A 22,082-nucleotide genomic window follows, 5' to 3' on the forward strand; every position below is an offset into this window, starting at 1 on the left:
TTTCTGTGAGGCGACAGTGTTAACCACTGCGCCACCGTGCTGCCCCAGTCAGTACCCGTATCAATTCGGGAATAAACATGTCAGTCGACCCCTAGCACAAGCGTTGAAGCTTTGGAACCCAATCTGGCAACATTATCATTTGTCAAATGGTATTGTATGTCTCATCTCATCTCATTATCTCTAGCCGCTTTATCCTTCTACAGGGTCTCAGGCAAGCTGGAGCCTATCCCAGCTGACTACGGGCGAAAGGCAGGGTACACCCTGGACAAGTCGCCAGGTCATCACAGGGCTGACACAGAGACACAGACAACCATTCACACTCTCATTCACACCTACGGTCAATTTAGAGTCACCAGTTAACCTAACCTGCATGTCTTTGGACTGTGGGGGAAACCGGAGCACCCGGAGGAAACCCACGCGGACACGGGGAGAACATGCAAACTCCACACAGAAAGGCCCTCGCCGGCCACGGGGCTCGAACCCGGACCTTCTTGTTGTGAGGCAGCAGCGCTAACCACTACACCACCGTGCTGCCGGTATTGTGTGTAATGTAGGAAATTGTTAAAAAGTGACAGTAATCCAACATGTTGACGCAAGTAGTTTAAACAGAAACATTCATTTCATTCATTTCATTCATTTCAATATATCTTGGACGCCTTTGAGGATGACATGTTAATTGTAAAACTTTGTATGGAAGATATTCAGGATGGAATTTTTCTTTAACTGGTAGAGAGATTGTGATGCTCTCACGGCCAGTTAACTTTGTACAAGCTTTTGGAAACTTGGACCAGTTCTGTACATCTGTTAATGATGACCTGTTGCACAAATAGTTCAATTGAGTTTGCATGTTCAAACCTTCTCCTCTCTGCTTTTGTTTCTCAGGCTCAGAAGCGGAAATTGTGATTCCAAGGAAGAAAACATGGTAAGGCAAGGGCCATTAACCCTGTTCACCTGTTCAACTGTATGTTTGAATTGTATCATGTCTCATGGACTGTGAACAAAGGTGTTCTCTAAAATACAACGTCTGAAGTTACATTAGCCCTCAGCACTTCCCAATTCTCAAATCTGATTGGTCAGAAGGTGTTGATTAATTTTCTCAGACAGTAGTTCAGTCTGAGAGTTGCAGGTCCTTGATGGACAGATATTCCACAGCATTAAATAAAACTATAAACTGACAGTCATGATTCATTATTGTACATTAATAAATTAGATATAATTATTGGTATGTTGCTGTGGTATAAGAGGAATAAAACACTTCAAGTCATGCGGTTATTGGAAAATAACCATCTTTGGATTGGGCACATTAACTATACTTCACACAGGACTGCATTGCAGTATGTCATCCTTGATTATTTTCCTATCACAGCACATCCTCATGTTTTATTGCTTACTTATTTCTCAAGTCATGTTTCACATGTGTATTTTCTGCCACAGGAGTAAAGAGGCTGTGTTGCAGGCTCTGGCGTCCACTGTGAATCGGGTATGTCAAAATGTTTCTGTCTTTAGCTGTGTTATAGATGTAGAAATAGCAAGCTGTATTCCATAATGAAGACAATATATGTACAGTATAAGTGTGTTTTTTATTTTTCAGGACCCGACTGCGAGTCATTACATGTTTCAGGATGATTCCTATCTCACACCAAGAACATCTGGAGAGTTTGTGAGTGTTTAGTCAGCATACTAGGGAACATACACAATACCAGTCAATCTTCGTGTTTAGTATAAATATGCGGGTGATTTATAGAAAATCGCGCACGCTGATAGTCCGAGTTTCTCGACCAATTTCTCAATGACCATCTCGAGCGACTCAGCAAAATGGCGGCCAATCGCTTTGTCACCGTAAGTGAGGAAGAATTTCAAATTATGAAAGAATATGCCGTTCCTAAAAGCACTAAAGATGCTACAAAGTTTGGTCGAAAACTATTCAAAGGTAAGGTGGAATTGTGATTTTTTTTTTTATTTTATCGATTTCAAAACAAAGTATTTTATGTGAGTTGGTGTAGACAAGTGACACAAGTATTACATTTGCCTGCCACTTTTGAAGTTTGAAATAATTTAATGTTTTTTTTTACATGATCACCTGTGTATTTATACAAAAACACTTATTTGCCTCAGTGAATAATAACCGAGATAATAACTCGGTTATTATTCACCGATGTTCACTTTGCCTTATTGTTAAATAATGAATAACATCATATGGACAACTTTTGCTTGTAGTTGTGAAGACGCATAGTTGAATAAGCCCAGTTCAGAGTCATCAGGTGGAACAAACCGTGTATCTGATGTGTTTTGCCACCTTACGGATAAATTCAACTTTCTGTTTTTGGTTTCATCCACAGAAACTGTATTCTTTGTCCCAGGAATCAGGCAGAAATGCAGCTAAATATTTCATCAACACATACCCCAAGTACTTCCAGAAGGACTTTGCAGAACCTCATATTCCAGTGAGTAACATGTACCTCGTGGATCAGTTAGAAACTGTGTGTAACAGAAGTTGGGAAGAAATTTCAACAGAAGTTAGGATGAAACGGGTCCAATAGTTTCTATGATACACACAGCTCTGTCTTATTTTGTACATTAGACTTGTAGTTAAAAGCATCATCAAATTGCTGTTTCCAAATGAAGGAGGTGTGGCTGTTATTTTCATTGAGTGCTTGTGGCGTTCCAGTGAAGGAGGCATGGCTTCTTATCCAAGTATTCCCTGAATATTTAAGTTATTCCACGAAATCGAGTTGTACATGAGCTGATAGCCAACGAGGCGCATAGTGATGTACGACGAGATTGAGTGGAATAATTGTTTTATTCAATCCACATTCACTGGATTTTGAGAAATGGAACATTTTTAAAAATTTTTTGCAAATTCAATAAATAAAAACTTTATACAGAATGTCTGACACAATCACTTCCGTTCAAGTGGAGTTCTTAAAAATCTATCGATGGCTGCATGAATTGACTTTTTGTAGAAATTACCGTCTTGCTGTCATGCCGAGGTATAGAATAGCTTTAGATATTTATTTAATTCTTCCTTGGACATTTCAGTTATGTAATTTTCAAACTTCTTTGAACTTTTGAACCAATCTACAAAAATTCAACAACTTTTAATGCTTAAAGATGAAGAATGTAAACAATCTGGCAAGATGACAGTAGCAATTTGTGAAAAATGCTATAATAATAATTTTTGAAAAATAAAAAAGAGACGTTCTTACCATCAAATACTTTTATTCCATATTTTGTTGCCTTTTTATTTTTTAGGGGTTTGTTTTTGAGGAGCTTTTATTTAGTCATCGGTTGGTTCAGCAACATGCTCTGCCGTTTTGTTTTTCTCTACTCATGATATATGAGCTGATAGCCTAGTAGTAGAGTGGCCAGTCAGAACACATGATTGCTCATATCCAATGAATGTGGATAGAATAAACTGTATTATTACCCACCATGTAGCAATCAGCCATAACATGACAAACAAGTCTGATCCGTGGCCCCACCTCCAGATACCATAGCACAACTTCAGAGGTCTCGTGGGGTCCATGTCTTATGGGTCAGAGCAGTTTTGACCAAATGAGGGCCCTACACAACATTAGACAGATGGGTTTAATGTTATGATCAGTATATTTTCTACTATCAATTATCTATACCGCTTATCAATCTACTATCTATCTACTGCACTACCATGCTGCCCTGGTGTGTGTGTGTGTGTATATATATAAATAAATAAAATATTCCAATTCCAAAAATAGCTGGGATGCTGTGTAAAACATAATAAAAAGAAAGTGTGATGATTTTGCAAATCATGCAAACACTATATTTCATTGAAAATACTGTAGTACAGAACAACATGGCAAATGTTCTCGTCTCGTCTTCTTCCGCTTATCTGGGGCCGGGTCGCGGAGGCAGCAGTCTGAGCATGGAAGCCCAAACTTCCCTTTCCCCAGACACCTCGACCAGCTCCTCAGGAAGAACACCGAGGTGTTCCCAGGCCAGCCGAGAGACATAGTCCCTCCAGCGTGTCCTGGGTCTTCCCCGGGGCCTCCTCCCGGGGGGACATGCCTGGAACACCTCCCCAGGGAGGCGTCCAGGAGGCATCCGAAAGAGATGCCCGAGCCACCTCAGCTGATTCCTCTCGATGTGGAGGAGCAGCGGCTCTACTCCGAGCTCCTCCCGAGTGACTGTGCTTCTCACCCTATCTCTAAGGGAGCGCCCAGCCACCCTGCGAAGGAAACTTATTTCGGCCGCTTGTTCTTTCGCGAACAACTTATTTCGCGATCTTGTTCTTTCAGTCATTACCCAAAGCTCATGACCATAGGTGAGAGTCGGAATGTAGATCGACCGGTAAATCGAGAGCTTCGCCTTTTGGCTCAGCTCCTTCACCACGATGGACCGATAAAGCGACTGCATCACTGCGGAGGCTGCACCGATCCACCTGTCGATCTCACGCTCTATCCTTCCCTCACTCGTGAACAAGATCCCGAGGTACTTAAACTCCTCCACTTGAGGCAGGACTTCTCCACCAACCTGGAGAGGGCAAGCCACCCTTTTCCAGTCGAGAACCATGGCCTCGGACTTGGAGGTGCTGATTCTCATCCCAGCTGCTTCACACTCGACTGCAAACTGCCCCAGTGCATGCTGAAGGTCCTGGTTTGAAGAAGCCAACAGGACAACATCGTCTGTGAAAAGCAGAGATGAAATCCTGTGGTTCCCAAACAGGATTCCTTCTGCCCCCTGGCTGCGCCTAGAAATTCTGTCCATAAAGATTATGAACGAACCGGTGACAAAGGGCAGCCCTGCCGGAGTCCAACATGCGCTGGGAACAGGTCTGACTTACTGCCGGCAATGCGAACCAGACTCCTGCTCCGTTCGTACAGGGACCATTGAGGAAGCGGAGGCTGATGGCAAATGTTGAAACTGAGAAATCTTAGGGTTTTTTTTTAAATATATGCTCCTTTTGAATTTAGTGCCAACAAAATGGTTCAGAAAAGCGGGGACAGGGGTCACAAAAGACTGGAAAAATGAGCATCCCAGAGAAGCTTAGTCTCTCCAAAGTAAAGATGCGGAGGGGATCACCGCCCTGTGAAAGACTGTGTGAGCAAACAGTGCAACAATTTAAGAATACCAACTTCTTTGCAATTTTACATTAAGGAACGTTAATCACATCATCTATGGTACATAATATTAAAAGATTCAGAAAATCTGGAGAAATCTCTGTATGCACAAGACAAAGCTGAAAACTGACATTGGATGCCTGTGATCTTCAGGCCCTCAGGTGACCGACACATGTCTGTAGTGGAAATCACTGTATGGGCTCAGGAACACTTAAAAAAACATCGTCTGTGAAAACAGTTCATCACTGCATCCACAAATGCAAGTTAAAACCAGATATAAACAACATCCAGAAACACCACCACTTTCTCTGGACCCAAGCTTTTTTACGATGAAGTGGAAAATTGTCCTGAGGTCTGCTGAACCAAAAGTAGAAATTCTTTTGAGAACTCAGGGACACCACGTCCTCCAAGCTAAAGAGGAGAGGGACCATCTATCTGGCTTGTTATCAGTGCACAGTTCAAAAGTCAGCATCTATGATGATATGAGGGGGCATTAGTGCACATGGCATGGGTAGCTTGTACATCTAGGAAGGCATCATTCATGCTGAATGATTTGTCTACAGGTTTTGGAGCAACATGCTGCCATCCAGATGGCATCTTTTTCAGGACTGTCTTGCTGAAATAAGAAAGGCCTATGACAAACCACATTCTGCACGTATTACAACTGCATGGCTCCGTAGTAAAAGAGTCCAGGTGCTAAACTGGTCTGCCCGCAGTCCAGACCTGTTTCCCATTGAAAACGTGGCACATTATGAAGTGCAAAATGCAACAGAGAAGACTCTAATAATGTTGAGCAACTAAAATCCTATATCAGGCAAGAACGGGACGTCTCATTTTCAAAACTACAGCAATTGGTCTCCTCAGTTCCAAACATTTACAGACTGTTGTTAAAAGTAGAGGTGATGCAACAGTGGTAAACATGTCCCTGTTTCCATGATTTGCAAATCATCATGTTCTGTTTTTATTTACATTTTACACAGCACCCCAACTTTTCTGGAATTGGGGTTGTGTGGGTGTACATGTACAAAACTTTGGGTCACAGCAAAGTGCTTGAGAAGAACTAGTGTTGTCAGAATTAATTCCAGTTGCCGTGTCTGAAACCACTCACTATTTAGTGGACTATATAGTGAGTTCGCCATTTTGTAGTGCTGTCCGAATGTATAGTGAGAATTATTACACCTTATATAGTGGACTCCTAGTGTCCCACAAGGTATCATGAAAAGTAGTGTACAACCAGTGGTCACTAACCAAGCAATATACTGTATACCATCATGCATTGCGGTCACATTGAAAGAAAAGCTGTTTCATAAGGACCGTTAAGTATTTTAGACTGAGTATTGCAGTAGTTTGTTTTTCCTTATGACAACGGGCAAGAGACAAATTTATAAGTTGTGGCACGAAGATGGCAATAATATTGTGTGTTGGGGTGAATGGACAGAGGACGAAACGCATAAACGGACCTTCAAGTACAATTAAAAATAGTAAGAGAATAGAAAACAAGTTAAAATAGAAAGTTACAGTGCAGAGTGAGGAATTAATCAAAAGCCTCAAATTTGATTTAATAAAAGGCAGCGACAAAGAAGAAAGTATTGAGCCTTGATTTAAAAGAACTGAAAGATAGAGCAGACACAAAGAAGTTTGTATTTATTAATGTGGTTAATACGCTCAGTATAATATGGATTTATCACAAAAATCCATGCACGTATTTATTATTTTGAATACTCACCAGCCGACTGATCTGGCATGTTTTAATTGTACAACAGTAATGACGTAAATAACGGCGCGACGGAGTAGTGGCCGAAAGTGTGGTGGCTGGGTTTTTTTTCCCCCCCTTTTCCTGTCTCCTCCATTTTACCAGTGAGCTCATTAAATAGTCCTCTATATAGAATTCCCTAGATGGTGAGTAGGGAGTAGTGAATGAGTGAGTGATTTCGGACACAGCAAGTGTCTCCTTCCTGCCACCCCCTGGATATTGCTCTAGATCAAACAGTCTGTGGATTAAATAGTGAGTAAGGAAGTGATTTCAGTGTTTTTCTGTTTTCACAACATTGAGATTACAAGTATCATATTGCATCGAAACAGCTCTTGATTCTGTTATATCGAATCAAGTAATCTCTATTATATTTAAATGTCCGCGTGGGTTTCCTCCGGGTGCTCCGGTTTCCCCCACAGTCCAAAGACATGCAGGTTAGGTTAACTGGTGACTCTAAATTGACCGTAGGTGTGAATGTGAGTGTGAATGGTTGTCTGTGTCTATGTGTCAGCCCTGTGATGACCTGGCGACTTGTCCAGGGTGTACCCTGCCTTTCGCCCGTAGTCAGCTGGGATAGACTCCAACTCACCTGCGACCCTGTAGAACAGGATAAAGCGGCTAGAGATAATGAGATGAGATGAGATATTTAAATGTTTGTTCTTTGGCAGTGTTTAATGCCTGAGACTGTGGAGCTGCAAATAGAGGAGGTGTCCCAGGCAGCTCTTGTGGAGCGCATCAGGCTGAGAAAGGTCAAGGCGGCTGTGGACATGTATGATCAACTGGTGCAGGCAGGTAGGAGGATCTCTCAAAACAGGATCTCCCACAATACACAGCTTCAGTTCAATTTGGTATAGTTCCAAGACAGAGGGAAAATCTCAAGTTTTGTGAGTCCTTAGTATGTACTCCAGTGTCTGAACACCAATGTTTGCCAAAACAACCACCTAATACTTGGCTGTTGAACTTTTCACAGCCACACCCCCATCACTGGATCTGACCAATGACCTGTTGGATCTGATTTGTCTGTATGGAGATCGAGATCCACCACGAGAAGACTCCCCAGAACAGAGAACTGATGATGTGGTAATGAACCTTCAATAACCTGTTCATCAACTGTATGTGTAGTGTAGAATAAATTCTTTTTTTTCCCCTCTTTTGTAGTGTTTTTCATTGAGGATTGGTAACAGAAGGATGGTGTCTTTTGAGAAATTTGTAATTAATAAATTTGATCCTATTACATGTATGATTTTATCTTCTGATTTTTAATAGGGAGAAGAGCAAGACGACTCGAAGAGGAGAAAGGGAAGACCACGACGAGCCTCTGAGCTACTCACGATCGTGTGGAGGTGAGTTGGTAGACCGTAAATATTTTGAAGACCGAACTTCGCACATGGGTAAATTGATATTCAGTCATGTCTTAGCATATTTATTGTTGGGATAATTGTTGCATACAGAGAAAAAGACAGATGAATCTGATCTATTTGATCACCAACAGGGAGAACAATAATGCACAGAGGATCTTTAACACCATGCCGGAACGAAACAGTCGATCATACGGCGCGCTCATCAGGGGCATGGTGAAGGTGTGGGTTAGAATCTCGGCATCTTTTTTTGGGTTTACTTTGAATTTTTTTTTTTCTTCAGAGTTCTATAAGTAAACATTTTGTTTTTGAACCCACAGTATGGAGCTTACTCCAAGGCTTTGGACATGTACACGGACCTGCTGAACAACCGACTGATGGGTGAGATTTGTCTTTTTTTGTTGTTATTGTTCCTTTATCAACTTATTTTTCATTCCCTTAAGAGGTGTTCATGGATTAAAGTTTTCCGTCGTGTGACGGATTTCCGTCAACTGAACTCTCCCAAGGCCAAATGTGAGGTTGGTGCTGATCCGAGGAGAATTAAAATGACGGGTGATTGGGTAGAGATTGGGTTATAACACTGATGTGTTGCAACACCATCAACTATCAGCAGGGTTTATTTAACTTTTTTGTTTTTGAGCCATGCTTTGTGTCGTTCATTTCCTATGTTTGATCATGTTTAAACGTTCGCTGTCTACGGTGCGGCATTAAAAAACATGCGCTGTCAAAATTGGCAAAATGCATTCCCATGTGCTTGGCGTGCTTGTGTCTGACCATTTCTGTTTTGTATTAAATTAAATCTTGCCAAAATGACTTAGTTCAAACCTGGACATATAGAAATAGAGCATGTTTAAAAAAAAAAACGAAAAAATAAACCCCGGAAAGCCCGCTCCTCTGCTTCAGCCAGACTTGAAGACCCGACGGTGCAATGCTTGCAGACTGTCATAAGTAATCAGACCTAAATTTATAGCTAACAAATCAGCAGACGCCCCAACAATTATTATTTTCGTTAGGCCAATGTGTAAGGTATGTTAGAACCGTGCCTTATAGCCTACGTTATATCACAATTTAAAGGGCGTTTGAGGAGTTGGAGGCTGCGAGCGCAATGATGTTCCGACATGCGCTAAACTTTATTCCCTGAAAATCATACACCAGCGTTCAATGCCCCAAACAGTCAAAATGTCTAGAAGACTACGGTTAAATAATAATCATAGCCTACTAAGTTAAATTACGTCAAAACATCTGTTTCTGGCCTAGGAAATGATGGAGGAAAATGAGAACGAACGCAAAGTAGATAGCAGCCAACTTCACACGATCTTTTAGGTAACTTAACACTCGTGTTGGCCACAATATTTCTCTTAATAAAATCTTGAATTGTTTTTGAAGTCGTATTCAACACAAAGTAAGGTCAAATTATAATTTTAATTTAAGCGAAGATCCAAACTTTTTTCTATATTGACGTCGAGCATAGAGGAGCATGTCATTCTGCTTTCGGTTTCGGCAGCATGGATGCGCTTTACATGAAAGAAGGCACTGATGTGTCTGCCATCGATAAAGGTGTAAAAAACAAGTGGAGGTGGGCTTGGCTGTACGAAATAGGTGAAAACAGAAAGCCATTTAGTTCATGGTGCAAAAAACTAAACATTCCAGGCGCTTGCATTTGTGTGGTTTGCCACAAAAAAATAATATACGGAAGCAATGGAAAGAAAGTGCAATAAATTGAATATATTAATCCATTAATTAATTGATAATAAAGTTATCAGTTCTAAGTTAACCATTCTCAGAATTTCATCGAAATCCACCCATAACCCCCGTAAATTTTCAGTCAAATAATTTTTTTTTTTGCTTTAATCCATGGGTGTTGCTATTACTCTATTATTGAGCCATAATATTTGTTTGACAATTTACTATGGTGAAATGCAAGACTCCTGAAAATGAATTTAAAAAGAGAAGAAAATTAAATTCTGTTGATGGAAAAGCACATCGACGGAAGGGCTTTGAGCTGAAACACCTTCGGCGGTTGTTTTATTATTAAAAGTCAAATAATTATCACCCTGAGATTCAATATGAACTGATTATTTTTCCCTGTAGCTGACGTGCACACCTTTAGTGCCCTCATCATCGCCGCTGCAGAAGTGAAGGACAAATACAGTGATAGATGGGAGCTGATCATTGTGAGTTGGATAGGCTTGTTTAATTTGTATATACACAGCTTGTGCTATCACTGGGGTTCTCACAGTCTGTGTGTATCTGTGTGTAGGACTTGCTGAAACAGATGGCTCAACAGAAGGTGAAGCCCAACCTGCTGACATTTAACACTGTGCTGAAGGTACTGCGTCGGTGCGGCTCGTTGGCCAGAGTGCAGGCCTTTCCCATCCTCAATGAAATGAAAGCCCTCGGCATCGGTTTGTCTCTCTTGCACCCAAACTCATGAAAACAAAGGGATTTTTACCTCTGCCAAAGAGGTCATGTTTTTGGTGCGGTTTGTTTGTATGTCTGAGTGTAAGCGGGATTGCGCAAAACCTTCTGTCCCAATTTCCATGAAACTTGGTGGAAGGGTGTAGAATGGGCTAATGAAACCATGAAATTTTGAAGAGGATCTGAGTCACAAGGCGAATCCAAGGATTTAGTTTCACTTTTGCTAATGTTGCGAGATACAGCATTTAGCCTTGACGGAAGTCTGCACTCAAACACGCCATCCATCTTAAAATCCAGTAGATAGCAGTAAAGGTAATTAGTGACAAAACATAGCCAATGTAGAAATATGATAACTCTATCATAATCTACGTTCACGGGTTTTAGTGATCCTCTGGGATACACATGTCGGCACATAATTCTAATAATTTTGGAAATATGTCCAGACATATAAAATATGGTAGTTGTAGATTTGGATATCATAGAAGAGTCAGCTATTGTCCTTGTCAGAGGTCTGCGCTTTCTGAGTGCCCTTCTAGTTTTTGCATTAAATCCTTTGTCTCGCGGCGGCACGGTGGTGTAGTGGTTAGCGCTGTCGCCTCACAGCAAGAAGGTCCTGGGTTCGAGCCCCGGGGCCGGCGAGGGCCTTTCTGTGTGGAGTTTGCATGTTCTCCCCGTGTCCGCGTGGGTTTCTTCCGGGTGCTCTGGTTTCCCCCACAGTCCAAAGGCATGCAGGTTAGGTTAACTGGTGACTCTAAATTGACCGTAGGTGTGAATGTGAGTGTGAATGGTTGTCTGTGTCTATGTGTCAGCCCTGTGATGACCTGGCGACTTGTCCAGGGTGTACCCCGCCTTTCGCCCGTAGTCAGCTGGGATAGGCTCCAGCTTGCCTGCGACCCTGTAGAACAGGATAAAGCGGCTAGAGATAATGAGATGAGATGAGATCCTTTGTCTCCATGGTCAGAAAGTTTCAGACCACGCTGAACATGAGACAATTCTTTTAAATATTGCATTTGAATTTTTCATTTCTTTAAATATTTTGTTTTTTAGTTCCTTTGTTCGTTCTGTCTTTGGCAGAATATTAACAGTAGTTCTATGCTGTCATGGCACATAAACCAGGGAACATGAAATGTGCAATTTGTATGTTTAATTTTCATATTTGTTTATATACTTAGTTTTTTTTATACATTTGATATTTACTCAGCATTTTAAAAAATCCACCATCAGCTTGTCTCTATGCAGAAATTATATTTGTGTTCTGTTTAATCCCCCCAAAAACACAGTTAGCTCAAACACCCATATGTTTTTTTTTTTTTTATCATTTATATAAAACAAAAGAATTGTACATGCTGTTCCAATATTTTCAGAGGGGAATGTACAGTTGTGCTCATAAGTTTACATGCCCTGGCAGAATCTATGATTCTTTGACCATTTTTCAGAGAATATGAATGATAACACAAAAACATCTTCTCCACTCATGCTTAGTGGTTGGGTGAAACCATTTATTGTCAAACGACTGTGTTTTCTCTTTTTAAATCATAATGACAACAGAAACTACCCAAATGACCCTGATCAAAAGTTCACATACCCTGGTGATTTTGGCCTGATAACATGCACAGAAGTTGACACAAATGGGTTTGAATGGCTACTAAAGGTAACGTCCTCACCTGTGATCTGTTTGCTTGTAATCAGTGTGTGTGCATAAAAGCTGAGTGAGTTTCTGGGATCCAGACAGACTCTTGCATCTTTCATCCAGCCACTGACATTTCTGGATTCTGAGTCATGGGGAAAGCAAAAGAATTGTCAATGGCTCTACGGGAAAAGGTAGTTGAACTGTATAAAACAGGAAAGGGATACAAAAAGATATCCACGGAATTGATAATGCCAGTCAGCAGTGTTCAAATTGTGATTAACAAATGGAAAATCAGGGGCTCTGTTAAAACCAAACCACGGTCAGGTAGACCAACAAAAATTTATGCCAAACAGCACAGAGACAAGCCTCAAAACTTCTGGAACAAGGTAATTTGGAGTGATGAGACCAAAATTGAACGTTTTGGCCACAACCAAAAACGTTACATTTGGAGAGGTGTCAACAAGGCCTATGATGAAAGGAACACCATTCCTACTGTAAAGCACGGAGGTGGATCGCTGATGTTTTGGGGATGTGTTAGCTACAAAGGCACAGGAAACTTGGTCACAGTTGAAGGAAAGATGAATGCAGCACATTATCAGCAAATACTGCAGGCAAATTTGCACTCATCAGCCCGGAAGCTGCGCATGGGACATACTTGGATGTTCCAACATGACAACGATCCAAAACACAAGGCCAAGTCGACCTGTCATTGGCTACAGCAGAACAAAGTGAAGGTTCTGGAGTGGCCATCTCAGTCTCCTGACCTCAATATCATTGAGCCACTCTGGGGAGATCTCAAGCGCGCAGTTCATGCAAGACAGCCCAGGAATTTACAGGAACTGGAGGCTTTTTGCCAAGAAGAATGGGCAGCTTTACCATCTGAGAAAATAAAGAGCCTCATCCACAACTACCACAAAAGACTTCAGGCTGTCACTGATGTTAGAGGGGGCAATACACGGTATTAAGAACTGGGGTATGTAAACTTTTGATCAGGGTCATTTGGATGTTTTTTGTTGTCATTATGATTTAAAAATAGAAAACACAGTTGTTTATCAATAAATGGCTTCACCCAACCACTAACCATGAGTGGGGAAAAAAGTTTTTGTGTTATCATTCATATTCTCTGAAAAAAGGCCAAGAAAGCAAAAATTCTGCCAGGGTATGTAAACTTATAAGCACAACTGTATATACTCACTAAATAAGAATTTATTGGGCATATAGTTCACCTTGCAAGGTTATACAATGTGATTTAAACATGAGGGTTGGCTACAGAAAAGGTGTGATTTCCTACTTTTAAGACGCATGGCTTTCAAGGAACACAAAATGGCATTTAAAAACAAAACTAGATAGAACTCGACGCCAATAGCGTCGATGGGGATGCCTCCGCCCGGTAGACTACACGCCTTAAGTTGTGATTTGGGGATGGACATTTGACCTCACAGTAATCTTGACCTGGTGAAATTACTTGTATTAGCCTTGGAGATATTGTGTTCACAAGGTTTTTGGACAGATATTTGACCTTAGACCTTTTGATCTCAAAATCTAATGAGTTTATCTTTGTCCCCAAATGCACAAATGGTGAAAGTTTGGTGAAATTCCTTTCATTAGCCTATGAGAGATCGCGTTCACAAGGTTGCGGGACGGACGCACGCACACACGGACGGACGGACAACCCGAAAACATAACGCCTCCTGCACCTTACGGTGGCGGAGGCATAAAAATCCAGCGAGCAGCAGTTCTGTAGGTGGAAGATGAGATGAATAGCCAGTTCATTTCGACTTGCAGGACAGCTTGGGTAACTCAAACAACCAGTCTTTACAACTGTGTTGAGTAGAAAAGCATCTCAGAATCCACAACATTGAGATTCCTGTTATCTGCTGATGCATTCTGAGATGCTTTTCTGCTCATCACAGTCACAGGGTATTATTTTTAAAAGTATTTAACCAGGCGGCACGGTGGTGTAGTGGTTAGCGCTGTCGCCTCACAGCAAGAAGGTCCGGGTTCGAGCCCTGTGGCTGACGAGGGCCTTTCTGTGCGGAGTTTGCATGTTCTCCCCGTGTCCGCGTGGGTTTCCTCCGGGTGCTCCGGTTTCCCCCACAGTCCAAAGACATGCAGGTTAGGTTAACTGGTGACTCTAAATTGACCGTAGGTGTGAATGTGAGTGTGAATGGTTGTCTGTGTCTATGTGTCAGCCCTGTGATGACCTGGCGACTTGTCCAGGGTGTACCCCGCCTTTCGCCCGTAGTCAGCTGGGATAGGCTCCAGCTTGCCTGCGACCCTGTAGAACAGGATAAAGCGGCTAGAGATAATGAGAATTTAACCAAGGAAATTCTTTCTGATACCCCTATTAAACAAAACCCACGAGTTGTATGTGATTTGTTTTATTGCATTGCTCTTACAAATGTAATTGTCTCTCTCAATCTCTTCCAATTAGAGCCCAGTTTAGCCACCTATGATCATATCCTTGGTATCTTTTATAAAGCAGGTAAATACATTTGTTTTGATTTCTTTTATTATCAAAATGTTGATACTTGCATACTTTCACATACGCACATGAATGATATATCTTTAAAATTTTGTTCCGGTTGTCCGTCTGTGATCTTTCCCTGCCTTGCAGCCAGCTCAGCTCAAGGCCACACCGAGATCCTCCAGGAAGTGTTGAATGAGATATCAGGAAAGAGCTTTACTGCCCAGGACCCAGACGATGGTATAACGAAAGCTAGTGGATTTACTGCTTCTGTAATTCATCAGACAATATAATATAGTCTATTTCTGTATAATGTTGAGTTTGTGATGACTTTGTTTGGCTTAGGTTTGTGATGAATGTTAGAGCCCGACCGATACTGATTTCGAAATTGGAGGAGTTATAAATCCAAAAATGATGCAGTATATCAGCTGATATTTTTTTTTAAGTTTCAGAAATGCATAACAAAAATTTTCCCTGACACTTGTTATATTTAGTCATTTAAGAGTCCTCACCAAGACATGACACAATGCATTTTAACAATAAACTTGTTTTACTGTTATAAATAGTACTTTGGACAAAAGTATTGTTTATATATTAAGAATGTGTGTATATTTTAATATATGAATATATTTTCTAATATACAAATAGTACTTTGATGTATTAAAATATATTTTTTTGAAAACTAAGTTTTGATAAGATTCGAATATAAATATAATAATTATTTTTAAAATATCAGATCGATTATAAACTGTAGAGTGCTACTACTAATGAACATTAAAGGAAATGGTGTATGTTGTTTGGGCCTGCTATATAAACATCAAAGAAACCTATAAATAACAAAAAAAAAATTTGTTTGACTGCTTGGGTCAGCTGATTGTTGTGATCAACACATGGAATTGCAGTGTGCTCTCTGGTGGACAAATTAGGTAACAACAACACTCAAATAATTAAATCATGTTATTTTGTCTCTCCATTTCTTTTTAATCGTCATTTATTGGCCATTATAAAAACGCAGATACCGATTTATCTGCAATTAGCGCAGATCAATCAATAACATTGCTCATTTATCAGTCGGGTTCTAAACGTGTAGTACAATTTAAGTACGCCACATTTATAGTATGTGCATATATGGGTGAAATGTAACAAATAAGCGTTTCTTTTGCAGTGCAATTCTTCCCAAATGCGATGAGAGTTGTAAGTGCACTTTTAATTGTTTCATACATCTTGCATCCTGATGTTGTTTGGCTGAAATCAGCTGATGTCCCTTTCCTCTCTCGGCAGTGCCTGGACAATAAAGACATTGAACAGGCTTACAGAGTGCATGGCCTGCTAGAAGTAGGAGACAACTGGCAACTTTTGGGGGATTCCTATCACCAGAGCATCTACTAGTGAGTGTAACTAAACAGGAGTGAGGAGTACAATAAATAATATTTATTGTATGATTTTTATTTTTTAACTCCCCCTTTAATCTCTTAATCTCATTGGTACAGCGGGCGCTTTTTCAACCTGCTATGTATGATGGAGCACATCGACGTGGTGCTAAAGTGGTACAGAGAGTTAATTCCCTCAGTGAGTAGAGAAGCATAAAGGCAAACGTAAAGTATTTTGAAATTCTGATCTCTCACCAATACTGATTTGAGGTCTTTTTCTTGTACTGTGTGCTTTTGGTTGCAGCTTTATTTCCCCAATTCTCAAGGAATAAAAGATTTGCTTCAGGCACTTGACATGGACAACAGATTAGACTTGATTCCTCAAATATGGAAAGGTAGGGGTGTGTCTGTGTGTACTCCTGAAGTTTTTCCATGTTGTTTTGTGGGTAAAAAGCTTATACAGCTCAGTGGCGAACCGTTACTATTAGAGCTGGGACTTCAGCTTGGCCAAAACTTAACCAGATGCACCAAAAATCAACAGGGCAAAGGATTTTGCAAGGGATTAGCAACAGGCTGCTAGGTAGCTCTGTTGTGTGTCGATGATTTTAAAAGTAACTTAAGTCAATTACATCTGGAAAAATACTGTAGCGAGCATGTGTGGAAGAAGAGTCTGGAGACAGAGATCTTAGTTTCTCGGCCATTAGCCTTTGCTACTTGCTCTCGATAGTGCTGGCTTGACCGCTTTATTCGCATTCACGAACACTACTGATGAACGCTACACCAGCTGGAAGTATTACTTCACTGATGGTGCTGACTCGCGGTTAAGCTAGCGTTGGCCTTCGAGAAGGCTGAGGGCAATACATTTTTGGTCCCTCCCACTATAAATCAAAATCTGACTGGTTAATTCATCTTTCACATCCTGTATAAACATACACTGCCATGGTCGTTTGTCCTGGCAATGAAGTCCTAACCAATGAGTGAGCCAGCTCTAAACTCTTCTCAGCCTAGAGACAACAAATTTAAAAAAAAAAAATCTCATAAAATTTGAAATGCTGATATGTTTAGGCTTCTCTGAAGGCTTAGAAGGCTCCGACGGTTCCCCTCTGATAGTGTGTGTGTGTGTGTGTGTGTGTGTGTGTGTGTGTGTGTGTGTGTGTGTGTGTGAGAGAGAGAAGCACAGAAGAATTTTATTCCATTCACTGTGTACATTGGTGTGTGTGTGTAAGATATCAAACAGATGGGACATGACAACAAGACAGACCTGCTGGAGCAGATTCTTTCCCTCATGGCCCGGGAGAAACAAGGTGCAGAGGTAAGACCTCATGAAGAAGAGAACTTTTTTTTTTCATCTCATTCATCTCATCTCATTATCTCTAGCCGCTTTATCCTTCTACAGGGTCGCAGGCAAGCTGGAGCCTATCCCAGCTGACTATGGGCAAAAGGCGGGGTACACCCTGGACAAGTCGCCAGGTCATCACAGGGCTGACACATAGACACAGACAACCATTCACACTCACACCTACGGTCAATTTAGAGTCACCAGTTAACCTAACCTGCATGTCTTTGGACTGTGGGGGAAACCGGAGCACCCGGAGGAAACCCACGCGGACACGGGGAGAACATGCAAACTCCACACAGAAAGGCCCTCGCCGGCCCCGGGGCTCGAACCCAGGACCTTCTTGCTGTGAGGCGACAGCGCTAACCACTACACCACTGTGCCGCCCCACTTTTTTTTTTTAATTCAAATTCATTTAAGCCTAGTACCTTTGCTGAGGCACAGGCCACTGATGTTCATCCAGTTGTCCCTATAGCCTAGGTCACAACCGGACGTATGATTTTTTTTGGCCGTGCGATTTTTGGCGTTTCCCAAATCGCTGCTTTTTTTTTTTTTTTTGTTCGTGGAGAAAGACGCACGTTGGCCGTAAGTTTGTCTTGCAACCTGAAAAAAACGTAAGCGCCCGTAGAGTTTGTTTGACATGACAAAGAACCTCTGCGGCCAGTCTACGGCTCGAAAATCAGCACGTCACACGCGCGCCCTCTGTGCATTTCTTGCGTTTTTTGCATGTAGACCGGCTGTACGTGCTCCTACGGCCGGTTGTGACCTAGGCTTATCTTGGACAGACTATATAGCAGGGTTGTCCTCAATTTATAGTGACTCAAGCCTTTTTCAATACAAGCCTGTGTTTCCACCTGAAACAGTATATAATCAGGTGTGGGATTCTGACTTTTTTCCCCTTCAAAGTCAAAACTTTTGTTCATTTTGTGTAAGTGTAGCTGATTTAAAGGAAGTTTTGTTCACATTTATTAAAGTAACTTCGTTTGCAATTGCTATGAATGATTGGTGTACACACACACACACACACACACACACACTGATTCATGGTTTAATATTTATATGGCTATCATACCCCACTCCCCACGCATGTTCCCACCCACCAGCCAGTTTGTCCCTGTTACAGCTACTGGGTGAATTATAGGCTACAGTCCCTATGATTACATTACATTTAACAGACACACTTACCCAGAGTGGTGCACAATGAGTGCACACACATACCCAGGGCCTGGGGAGCAGTTGAGGATTAGGTGTCTTGCTCAAGGGCACTTCAGCCTTGGATTTTCTTGCCAGTCCAGGGAATAAAACCAGTGACCCTTTGGGCCCAAAGCTGCTTCTCTAACCTATAGGCCATGGCTGCCCCTGATTGACAGGAGAGTGAGAGTGTGGTTCCTCCCACCTTGAGAACATGGCCAATTTTGCTCCCTTGGCTCCCAGGACAAAATCTTGAATCCCAGTGTTGCTACGGCAGCAAAACTCTCTCTCCCTTATCAATCGCAAGTGAGAACTAACCAGTAAAGCGCTTTTCCTCCAAGTGTTAGGCTGTTGCCTGAGTAGCAGTTGAAGATGTTGGTGACATGCCTTGGAGGAAGCACCTAATCCGAGATAGCTTTTGCCCTCCCTGGTTGGTAGCTGTCATGTGATAAAGGAGAGTTGTCTGGTAGGCTGGAATCTGGATGGGGGGGAAAAAATGTTCAAACTTGTTTATGTAGGAAAGAATTTGAGTTGTTGTCATGCCAGCAATGCTAACCCAAGCCCCTGATGTTCTCAAGGCTTTGCTTCAGACAAGGTTTTTGGTACTGGGACAAAACCAATCTTGCTGACTGAGAATCAGCACTCTTCCAGAGAGAAAATCTTTCAGATTAGGCTTTGGGTCCAGTTTTTTCAACTTTTTAAAAAGTGTTCTTAGCTGAGATTGCAATTTAGTGTAAGAGTAGTCAATAGTGTTTGGAAACTTGTCCTGAATAGTTTTGATTCTTTAAGTGAAACAGGAAAAGCAGGTCGCAGGTGGTATTCTTAAATTATACAAGCGGCACTGTGGTCTAGAATAAAAAAAAATATTTCTGTAACTAACCTTTTCTATGTATTGCAGGTTCAGCAGTCATTTGCAGAGTGTGCTCTGGATGTAAAGAAACTGTACACGCAGACTGACCGTGGCAGAGCGCCACTCAACTGGTCAACAAATTCCCTTAGTAGCATCACTTCCATTCTGCTGGCAGCAGAAAAGACACAGGAGGCTGGGTGAGACTTGCACTGAGAAAATAACGCATACACTTGTGTTCAAAATAATAGCAGTCCAACACGACTAACCAGATCAGTCACTGTTTTTGGTGGAAATTATATTACTACATGGCAAATAATTTACCAGTAGGTGTAGTAGAGTCATAGAAAACCAACAGACCCAACATTCATGATATGCATGCTCCTGAGTCTGTGTAATCGAATAATTAAGTGAAAGAGACGTGTTCAAAATAATAGCAGTGTGGAGTTCAATTAGTGAGATCATTCATTCTGTGAAAAAACAGATGTCAGTCAGGTGGCTCTAATTTAAGGATGAAGCCAGCACATGTTGTACATCCATTTCTCTCTGAAAACCTGAGAAACATGGGTCGTTCCAGACATTGTTCAGAAGAACAGCGTGCTTTGATTAAAACGTTGATTGGAGAGGTAAAACGTATACTGTAAAGAAGTGCAGAAAACGATGGGCTGCTCAGCTAAAATGATCTCCAGTGCTTTAAAATGGACAGCAAAGCCAGAGAGACGTGGAAGAAAACAGAAGACTACCATTCGAATGGATCGAAGAATAGCCAGAATGGCAAAGACTCAGCCAATGATCAGCTCCAGGGTGATCAAAGACGGTCTGAAGTTACCTGTGAGTACTGTGACAATTAGAAGATGCCTGTGTGAAGCTAATCTATCGGCAAGAAGCCCCCGCAAAGTTCCACTGTTAAAAAAAAGACGTGCTGAAGAGGATACAATTTGCCAAAGAACACATCAACTGGCCTAAAGAGAAATGGAAAAACATTTTGTGGACTGATGAAAGTAAAATTGTTCTTTTTGGGTCCAAGAGCCACAGACAGTTTTTCAGACGACCCCCAAACACTGAATTCAAGCCACAGTACACTCTGAAGACAGTGAAGCATGGTGGTGCAAGCATCATGATATGGGGATGTTTCTCTTACTATGGTGTTGGGCCCATTTATCGCATACCAGGGATCATGGATCAGTTTGCATATGAGTGATTCCACGCTTATGGGTACTGAAATGGGGACATGAACTTATTCACCTAAAACCATTTCTTTTTTTACCATCAGGTCACAAAACATGTAATCTTTAATGAATGATATGTTAAAAGTAGTGCTGTCAAGCGATTAAAATATTTAATTGCGATTAATGTCGCGACTGTCATAGTTAACTCGCGATTAATCGCAATTTAATCGCACATTTTTGTCACATGAAAAACCATTGTAATTCTCTTATCAGCATAAAAAAGTGAATGGGCTTGCTCACCGTTCGAACTACGGGGGTACTCGGGGGATCCGAGATCCCCTGAAACAGACATGAGATCCCTTGAAAACATGATTTGGGAAATGTTGGGGGGTCTCTAAAATATTGGCAAAATGATGTTTATTGACATAGCAATCGTGTGTAACGGGAAGCATTTGCATATCCGAAGTGAGCGTGCGATGGAGAGCCGCGCTCTGAGACAAGCGCAAGCACCCCCTCCCCCCCAAGGGAAAATAAGGGACCCCCCGAAAATATCGGCATAGTTCGAACACTGGTTGTACCAATGTTTTTTTTTTTTTTTTATTGCAGAGCATAACACGTCTTGTCACAGCCACTGCAAAGTGGGGCTGGAGCCGCCGATGGGAAAACGAAACTTAAGCCGAGCACCGTGGCTCTTCGGGGGAGGGCAGAGGACTCTGGCTGTGCGGGGCGTGGCATCATGTCACAGAGCGTTAATTTCGCAATAAAAAAAATTATCGCCGTTAAAATTGAGTCAAGTTAACGCGTTAATAACGCGACATTTTTGACAGCACTAGTTTTTTTTTTTTTTTTATTTGTCTTTTTTCACAGACAGCAAAAAAAAAATATTTAACATTTGCATCATTGCAAATACAATAGTCTTGTATCAATAAGCAGTAGCTCTCTGTTCTTTTACAGTATGAACATTCACAAAACAGACATAGGAAAACTTACATCAACAAACAAACAAAAATTATAATAATTAAAAAAAACAACAACACAAGAACAAAACAAAACAAGTGCCTGCAAACATAAATAACAATTAACATTGACCTCTACTCATACAGAACAGGATACATATATACAATTACACAGTCATGTTCTCTATATAGCTCAAAAAAGGCCCCCAGATCTGGTTAAATAGTTCTTCTTTGCCCCTGACATTGAAAGTAACACGCTCATATAAGGCGATTTTTGTCAGTAGCTCAGTCCATTCCTTAAATGAGCAAGATGTGGATGATTTCCAGTGTCTTAGAATAATACGGCATCCTGATACAGTTGCCAAGCATACCCACAACTTGTATCTTTTGGTTATATTTATGTTTTCTGGTAGCAAACCAAAAATACATAAATCCGGTGACATAGTAAGATCACATTGAAGAATAGAACTTAAAAGATTCACAATCCCATT

General features: G+C 41.3%; 1 protein-coding gene across 3 annotated transcripts in view; it reads left to right on the top strand.

Annotated features, from left to right (window-relative positions):
- Positions 1-22,082, top strand: part of ptcd3 (pentatricopeptide repeat domain 3) — a 36,963-nt gene that overhangs the window by 11,050 nt on the left and 3,831 nt on the right. For 2 of the 3 annotated variants that reach the window (XM_060927433.1, XM_060927432.1), the window contains exons 3-21: positions 883-922; positions 1,435-1,480; positions 1,592-1,660; positions 2,340-2,444; positions 7,518-7,641; positions 7,820-7,929; positions 8,116-8,192; positions 8,342-8,429; positions 8,528-8,588; positions 10,299-10,381; positions 10,468-10,612; positions 14,690-14,740; positions 14,873-14,962; positions 15,888-15,916; positions 16,004-16,110; positions 16,213-16,291; positions 16,397-16,487; positions 17,319-17,404; positions 19,518-19,666. In XM_060927433.1, the coding sequence (XP_060783416.1) occupies positions 883-922; positions 1,435-1,480; positions 1,592-1,660; positions 2,340-2,444; positions 7,518-7,641; positions 7,820-7,929; positions 8,116-8,192; positions 8,342-8,429; positions 8,528-8,588; positions 10,299-10,381; positions 10,468-10,612; positions 14,690-14,740; positions 14,873-14,962; positions 15,888-15,916; positions 16,004-16,110; positions 16,213-16,291; positions 16,397-16,487; positions 17,319-17,404; positions 19,518-19,666 (1,630 nt within the window). Of the gene's footprint in view, positions 1-882; positions 923-1,434; positions 1,481-1,591; positions 1,661-2,339; positions 2,445-7,517; positions 7,642-7,819; positions 7,930-8,115; positions 8,193-8,341; positions 8,430-8,527; positions 8,589-10,298; positions 10,382-10,467; positions 10,613-14,689; positions 14,741-14,872; positions 14,963-15,887; positions 15,917-16,003; positions 16,111-16,212; positions 16,292-16,396; positions 16,488-17,318; positions 17,405-19,517; positions 19,667-21,241; positions 21,456-22,082 lie in introns of those variants that run through there. The other variant, XM_060927435.1, reaches the window with a different exon arrangement.

Source organism: Neoarius graeffei, chromosome 8 (genome assembly GCF_027579695.1).
Source record: "Neoarius graeffei isolate fNeoGra1 chromosome 8, fNeoGra1.pri, whole genome shotgun sequence".
Taxonomy (NCBI): Eukaryota; Metazoa; Chordata; class Actinopteri; order Siluriformes; family Ariidae; genus Neoarius; species Neoarius graeffei.